The 8515-nt window shown below is 45.2% G+C and overlaps 1 protein-coding gene across 1 annotated transcript; it reads left to right on the top strand.

Moving 5' to 3' along the window:
* Window positions 1–3518: 3518 nt before the first annotated feature.
* LOC120106372 lies at window positions 3519–4028 on the top strand. Its single transcript, XM_039119376.1, has one exon. It carries the CDS (start codon window positions 3519–3521, stop codon window positions 4026–4028), a length of 510 nt encoding a protein of 169 aa, XP_038975304.1.
* Window positions 4029–8515: the final 4487 nt, after the last annotated feature.

Below are 8515 nucleotides of genomic sequence, written 5' to 3'. Positions count from 1 at the left end.
TGCCGGTATTATTGTTGTTGTTCTAGACATTGTTTTTGTTCTTTCATGGCATGTCAATGCTACTCCAAAACATGGAGTCAGATGACCTTATCACCATATCTAAAGCCCTGAATATAGTTTGCTGAGTCTATGACCATGGAGCTTTGCATTTTATAATTCAATCACCAACAAACTCTTATAACTTTATCTCTTTTTTAAGATCCAAGACGGATGCATGATAAAGGCAGTAGTTATTCTTTTCACAGTAAAGCCATAAGTCGGTCTTTTCACATGATAAAAACCACAAGTCCGTCTTTTCATATGATATAAGTCCAACAATTTCAACGAAGCCTTTCTTCTTTTTTTTTTTGTTTTTTTTGTTTTCGATTTCCATGACCAGGCCTTTCATTTCACTTTGTGACCTTATAGCCGAAAAAGATCACCAGAAAATTTATTATTATTATTATTATTAAATATATATAAATGGAGAGTAAAAAACTTAAATCTTCGTTAGTCATCACACTTTTATTAGAAAAGAAAAAAAAAATAGAAATAGAAGAAGCATAATAAAATCTCCGATACACCTGAGGTTTAAGATTACTCTCTCCTTGCAAGCCGTGTAGAGCCACTGACTGGGCCCTGCGACTGCTGCAGCTGCTGCACCAAAACCCAATAAGTAGATGCCGAAGTTCCTTCAGGAGAGAGCTGAAGGCTAGAGGCAGCCCCTCCAGAGCCTGACCGGCGTTAATATATTGGATTCACGGTTGGATGAATCTAAGTTATATGTTAGCAACGTACCCTGCATCTTTTAGAGCTTCTATGTTGATGCTTCTCTCGGTAGCCCTTTCCATAATTTTACTGGTATTTGATTTGTGAGTTTTGGTTACTGAAACCTCTTGGATCTTGGTATCATCCAATTTACAGGAGCAGATTGGTTTTTCCAGTACTTTGCTTAAAGAATTCTCATGTTCATGTGAGGACATAGTTTTGCACAGTCACCATGCTTTCATGTGAGCAGATTGGTTTTTCCAGTACTTTGCTTAAAGAATTCTCATGTTCATGTGAGGACATAGTTTTGCACAGTCACCATGCTTTCATATCCTTCTCCGGTGACATCTCAAACCATCCAAAGTACATGTTGGTGTCTATTTTGCTGCTAAAAAGTTGAAGAACTTCAAATAACAAAGGGGTTTTATCATACATGTGGTTCAGTCCGGTTCCCTTCTTCTTCTTGGGTTTTCAATAGTGAGGGGGTGATGATAGCAACCCGCGGCAGCTAGCAAGATGTTTGATATAATCAAGTTTGCAGCCTATAATTAACTCCAATGTGTCCATGATAATTTTACATGGGCTTGTACATGTTATGCATATCTTAACGTTATATTTCTACTATGTTAGCTGTTTTCAGAAATTTGAAGTCTTATTCTATAAATGTTGTTAGAGTAAGCGGCTCATATTAAGTGTGATGCAGAACCAGAATGAACCCAACTTGGAGCCGTGTAGGAGACTTTGTTTTAGGTTTGGTTGAGTCATTGTTTAGTTTAAATTGGGTCCTAAATTATGTTTATTTAGTTCTGAATTCAGGCTTAATTAGGAGTCTAGTTTGATTAGGGTTGTGATTAGGGATTTTAGGGTGAGTTGTGGTGATATAAAAAGGGTTGTAAAGGAGCGCTGCTGGCCTTCTTCTTCATTGTTTTCTCCTCGTGAAAAGAAAAAAAACTCTGAAAAGCTCTGTTTTTGGAGCCCAAACCCCCTGTTTCTTCTCCTCTGTTGGTTGTTGAATCAGCCGCAGGATAACAGGGATCTTCTCTCCCACACTCACTGCACCATTTGGTATCAGAGCGAGGTCAACTGGCTTCGATGGCGAATGACAGTGCCGCGAGCGTCCACCCCGGCGACGGCGATCACGGGGTGCCAGCCCTTTGGGCAGCGATTCGCGGGTTGGAGGGGGCCGTGCGGGATATCCAGCAAACTCTCCAAGCCATGCGGATTGAAAATACCATGGATCCCAACCGGGAGCGCGTGCGGGCTCATGAGGATCTCCCTCACGGTCCACCGGCACCAGCGCGAGATCCCCCTCGCCGGCGTTGCCAGCGAGTTCCTCCGGAGTCTTCCGACGAAGAGGAAGATGATGCGGTCTTTGGAGCATTCGGTGGACCGCGACTGCACCCAGGTGGATACGGCTTCAACGGAGGCGAACGGGACCGAATGGCATTCAACCATCGCTATCCAGATGAAGGAGATGAGGGGCTTGGAGGGCAACGTGCACGGAGGAACCAAGGCCAAGCGGGCTACAGGTTCAATGGAGTCGATCGCAGACTTCCTTTTGGAGGGGTGGCTATTGATGGCTGGCCCCCTGATGAAGATGCAATCGTCGACGAAGTCCCCGAGCCACATCCACGGATGAACAGGGCCCATGCAGGGGGAAGGAATGCAGAACCTGTGAGAAACAGGCTCCTTTGGGGCGTTCGTGATAGGAGCTTCCCTGATTTCAGATTAAAGGTGGATCTTCCTGCATTCAACGGTAATCTTCATATTGAGGAATTTTTGGATTGGTTGGCTGAGGTAGAAATTTTTTTCGATTATATAGAGATCCTAGATCAGAAGAAGGTGAAGTTGGTCGCGTATAAATTGAAGGGAGGAGCATCTGCATGGTGGGATCAACTGCAATATAACCGTCTACGGCAAGGAAAGATGCAGATCACCACCTGACGCAAGATGAAGCAACATCTGCGTGGCCGTTTTCTCCCGCCTGACTATGAGCAGGCACTCTACCATCAGTACCAGAACTGCCGATAGGGCCCCCGGACGGTGACCGAATACACTGATGAATTCAACCGCCTCAATGCCCGCAACAACTTGTCAGAAACAGAAAATCAGCAAGTGGCGAGGTACATTGGTGGGTTGAAGCCGACCATCCGAGATCAGGTGGATTTATATCCGGTGTGGAGCCTGTCGGAAGCTACAAGTTTGGCCTTAAAACTTGAGGCGCAGGCGACACGAAAGGCACACCAATTTCAGCCCATGAATAGAGCATCGTCCTCGCGCTCCACCATAGCAAAGCAGAAGACTGTTGAAGGAGCGGCCACCTCGAGTCAACCACCACCGACAATCATGTCGAGAGGAGCCGGAAATTTCAGCAAGCAGCAGGCGGCCCTAAAAGATAGTGGCAACCCCTACAAGAGACCAATGCCTATAAAATGTTACAGATGTCAAGAGGTTGGGCATCGGTCTAACGAGTGTCCGAGGTGATGGCCAATCAATGTAGTCGAAGCTGAGAATGAAGAAGAAATGCCGCATGAGGGGGAGGATCATGAAGAGGGGCAGACCGACGATGAAGACGTCGAGGTGACGGCACCGGATCAGGGAGTTCTGGCCTCCTTCGTAGTTCAGCGAATTTTATTTGCCCCGAGGAATGAAGAGGAATCGCAACGCCACAGCATCTTCAAAACTTTCTGTACTATCTACAAACTGTGTGCAATGTGATTATTGACAGCGGCAGCAGCGAAAATATTGTTTCTTCTGCGTTGGTTCGTGCGATGGGATTGAAGACAGAAAGACACCCGTCTTCTTATAAGATTGGATGGATTAAGAAAGGTGCTGAAACGAGAGTAGAGAATGTATGCAGGGTGCCATTGTCTATTAGGAGGTACTATAAGGATGAAGTGGTGTGCGATGTGGTGGATATGGATGCATGTCATGTTCTACTTGGGCGTCCATGGCAGCATGACACAAATGTTACATTTAGGGGTCGAGACAACACATACTTGTTCCGATGGCAGGGTAGAAAAATTCTGTTGCTGCCTATGAAAGAGAAGCCTACCCCCAAAACTTCTCAAGTGGAGGGGAAGTCTTTCCTTGCTGTTTTTGGTGCGCAGTTCATGGCAGAACTCAAGGGGGCTGAAGAGATTATGGTGTTGGTTGTTAAGGGGTCGGAGATGCCTATCATGCAGCAGGTGCCCGAGGAGTTCAAAGAATTGCTGACAGAGTTCCAAGACATCACCCCCGCAGAATTACCGAATGGACTGCCTCCCATGCAAGATATTTAGCACCATATTGATTTGGTGCCTGGTGCAAGTCTCCCCAATCTGTCTCATTACCGCATGAGTCCTAAGGAGAGCAAAATTCTGCAGCAACAAGTTGAAGATTTGATCAAGAATGGGCTGATCCGGGAGAGCATCAGTCCGTGCGCGGTGCCTGCACTTTTGACGTCGAAGAAGGATGGGAGTTGGCACATGTGTGTGGACAGCCGTGCGATCAATAGGACAACAGTAAAATACCGGTTTCCCATACCTCGTTTGAATGATATGCTCGACATGTTAGAAGGAGCCAAAGTCTTCTCCAAAATTGATCTTCGGAGCGGCTACCATCAGATCTGAATTCGGCCCGATGATGAATGGAAGACGGCATTCAAGACGAAGGATGGACTTTACGAGTGGATGGTCATGCCTTTTGGCCTATCCAACGCACCGAGCACCTTTATGAGAATAATGAACCAGGTACTAAAATTATTTATTGGAAAGTTCGTCATCGTCTACTTTGATGATATTCTGATCTATAGTCGCAATGAAATTGAGCATAAGGAGCACTTGAGAGCAGTTTTGCTTGCTTTACGGGAGAATCAGTTGTTTGTTAATCTTAAGAAGTGTCATTTTGTTACAAAACGCTTGGTGTTCCTGGGATTTGTTGTTGGGGCTGATGGCATACATGTTGATGAAGAGAAGGAAAAAGCAATACAAATGTTAGCCAAGTCCACAGCTTTCATGGGTTAGCGACGTTCTATCGACGTTTCATTTGGAACTTCAGTACCATCGTCGCTCCCATCACCGAATGCATGAAGAAGGGCCGATTTCAATGGAGGGAGCAGCAACAAGCAAGTTTTGAATTTATAAAAGAAAAGCTAACTTCTGCACCAGTACTAGCATTACCGAGTTTTGAGAAGTTATTTGAAGTGGAGTGTGATGCTTCTGTGGTCGGCATAGGGGCTGTTTTGACCCAAGAAGGACGGCCCGTGGAGTACTTCAGTGAAAAACTTAGTGAAGCATGACAAAAGTGGACAACCTACGAGCTAGAGTTCTATGCCATCATCCGAGCGTTGAAGCATTGGGAGCATTACCTTATTCAAAAAGAATTTGTTCTGTACAGCGACCATCAAGCCTTGAAGTACATCAATAATCAGAACAATTTGAACCGAATGCATGTTCGATGGGTAAGCTTCTTGCAGAAATTTTTCTTTGTGTTGAAGCAATGGTCCGGGCAACAGAATCGGGTGGCAGATGCTCCGAGTCGACGCAGTGCTTTACTGACTACCATGCAGGCAGAGGTTGTGGGGTTTGAATATTTGAAAGAGTTGTATGCAGAGGATGAGGATTTCAAGGATGTATGGGCAAAGTGTACAAGTCATCAAGCAAGTGGAGACTTCAACATTCAGGATGGCTATCTATTTCGGGGCAATTCCTTATGTATTCCCAGATCCTCATTGTGAGAGAAGTTGATTAGAGACCTTCATGGTGGCGGTCTTAGTGGGCATATGGGTCGGGACAAGACCATTGTCAGTCTCACGGAAAGGTATCATTGGCCGCAGCTGAGAAGAGATGTTGGAAAATTTATTCAAAGGTGCTATACTTGCCAAACAGCGAGGGGCAATCGCAAAACACTGGACTATATATGCCTCTACCTGTGCCAGATTCTATTTGGGAGGATCTGTCGATGGATTTTGTGTTGGATCTTCCCCGAACACAAAGAGGTGTAGATTCAGTCTTCGTGGTGGTGGACAGGTTCTCCAAGATGGTGCATTTCATCCCTTGCAAGAAGACATCAGATGCATCCCACATTGCAAGGTTGTTCTTTCGAGAGATTGTTCGTTTGCATGGAGTACCACAATCTATAACATCAGATCGGGATTCCAAATTTTTGAGTCACTTCTGGCTTACTCTATGGAGGATGTTTGACACTTCATTAAATTTGAGTAGCACTGCGCATCCTCAGACTGATGGACAGATGGAAGTGGTTAACAAGACACTGGGTAATTTGATCCGTTGCATTTGTGGGAGCACCTCGAAACATTGGGATTATGCCTTGGCCCAAGCAGAGTTTGAGTACAACAATGCTGTCCATAGTGGAACCGGAAGGTCGCCTTTCTTCATTGTTTATTCAAAGGCACCAAAGCATGCATCGGATCTGGCTCGCCTACCAAAAATTTTTGGAAAGAGTGCGGCAGCAGAACATTTGGCAGAAGAAATTCAAGCTATACAGTTGGAAGTGAAGAAGCGCCTAGAGGACGCAAATACTAAGTACAAATCAAGGGCGGATAAACATCGAAGGCACAAAGAATTTCAAGAAGGCGACATGGTGATGGTTTTCTTGCGCAAAGAAAGATTTCCCGTGGAAACTTATAGCAAATGGAAGCCACGAAAGTACGACCCATACAGAATTTTGAAAATGATCAATAACAATGCTTACGTTGTGGACCTACCAGATGATATGGGAATTTCAAAGACTTTTAATATCGCTGATATCTATGAATACCATAATCCTGAAGAGCAGTTATATCTAGAGGCGAACTTGAGGACGAGTTGTGTTCAAGTGGAAGGGACTGATGTAGAACCAGAATGAACCCAACTTGGAGCCGTGTAGGAGACTTTGTTTTAGGTTTGGCTGAGTCATTGTTTAGTTTAAATTGGGTCCTAAATTATGTTTGTTTAGTTCTGAATTCAGGCTTAATTAGGAGTCTAGTTTGATTAGGGTTGTGATTAGGGATTTTAGGGTGAGTTGTGGTGATATAAAAAGGGTTGTAAAGGAGCGCCGCTGGCCTTCTTCTTCATTGTTTTCTCCTCGTGAAAAGAAAAAAAACTCTGAAAAGCTCCGTTTTTGGAGCCCAAACCCCCTGTTTCTTCTCCTCTGTTGGTTGTTGAATCAGCCGCAGGATAACAGGGATCTTCTCTCCCACACTCACCGCACCAAAGTGCTATTCTTATTTGAATGGTACACTGGTATTCTAACGGAGCAGAACAAAGCGAGGGAATATGTTTATCTTTAGGATAATTATGTAGTGTTTTATTTTACCAGGGATGCTGATAAGAATTGAGACTCTAGAGTTAGGGTTTATCTATAAATATCTTGTAACCCTTGTTATTTGAGAGATAGTGAATGTTACGGCCGTTTCGCTCCCGTGGACGTAGGCACATTGCCGAACCACGTAAGTCCCTGTGTTCTCTTCCTCTTCCTCTTTCTCTCTCAATTCTGTGCATTGTTCTGCTCGCCTTTTGGATCCTGTATTTTTCGCAACAACTGGTATCAAAGCTACAAGGTGTTCACGTTGGTGTCGCGAAGAAAGGAAAAGAGATCTCCTGTAGGTGCTGTGGGCGATTTCTAGTTCATGTGAAGGAAGGAGGGATTTGTTTTCTCTCTGTTTCACGTAGGGGTTGAGGGGTTTGTGTCCTCTCTCCCAAGGCTCTCTTCCCAAGCCATGGGTGTTAATTCACGTGGGATCTCAAGTTGTTCCCAAGATGAGAACAACACACAGAACAAAAAAAAAAAGGAGGAACTTCTTCTTCTTCCCGTCGCATGGGTGTTCTTCCGATGGCTCCCGAGCAGAAGGAAGGAGAAAGGCCCCTGTGACAACTGGCCGGACGCGTGCCGCCGCCTGTGCCACCGCTGCGTCCTCCCCATTGCCACGCGATCTGATCGGAGAAGAAGAACAAGCCTGTGCGCTCATGTCTGCCTGCGTCCTCTCGTTGCTCTGCTGCCCCACGCCGTTTGCGGCCGGATCCGGGGAAGAAAGGAGAACCCAACCCACCGAGAGCTCCGCCGCAGGTGCCCCACCATTGTCTGTGCACCGCCGTCTGCTGCGTTTTCACTGCGCCGCGCGACAGATCCGGAAGAGGAGTCTCTTCTGTGCGCGCGTTCTGACCTAGGAGAAGAGGGGCGTTTCTGGTATTTTTTATTTTTCATCAGATCCTATTTTTCTCTATTTTATTTTGCAAAAAGATAAGGTTGCAGGATGTCTTCTGTGAAGTTCGATGGAACTGAAAATTTTGGGCTATGGCAGAGAAGGATGAAGGATCTATTAGTATCACAGGATATGGTAAAGGTCCTGTATGGAAAGAAACCAGATGACATGGGTGATGCAGAGTGGAAGTGTTGCCCAGATAGACAACCCAAGAGGGGGGGGTGAATTGGGTTTTAAAATAATTTAGCTATTTAAAACGTTGTGGATGACTAATTAAAACTATTGCAAGTTGTTTAATTAATTGCTATGTGCTGTAAGTGGTATGAGAGTAAGAGAAAGAGAGACAATCAATCACAAACACCAAGTTTTATAGTGGTTCGGAGCTAACCCTTGCTCCTACGTCCACTCCCCAAGTCTCACTTGGGAATTCACTATAACCCCTTGGATTACAGCCGGTTGTTTTCCAAGCTCACAACCAAACTTGTTGTTTTACGAGCTCACAACGAACTCGGTCGGTTTTCCCTGGCTCACCGACTAGAACCGCCCCGATTGTTTTTCCGGGATCACAATCGAACCCTTACACAC

Source organism: Phoenix dactylifera, unplaced genomic scaffold, assembly GCF_009389715.1.
Source record: "Phoenix dactylifera cultivar Barhee BC4 unplaced genomic scaffold, palm_55x_up_171113_PBpolish2nd_filt_p 000538F, whole genome shotgun sequence".
NCBI classification, from domain to species: Eukaryota; Viridiplantae; Streptophyta; class Magnoliopsida; order Arecales; family Arecaceae; genus Phoenix; species Phoenix dactylifera.
Note: the sequence above shows the minus strand (reverse complement) of the source record. Positions and strands in the feature narration are given on the sequence as shown.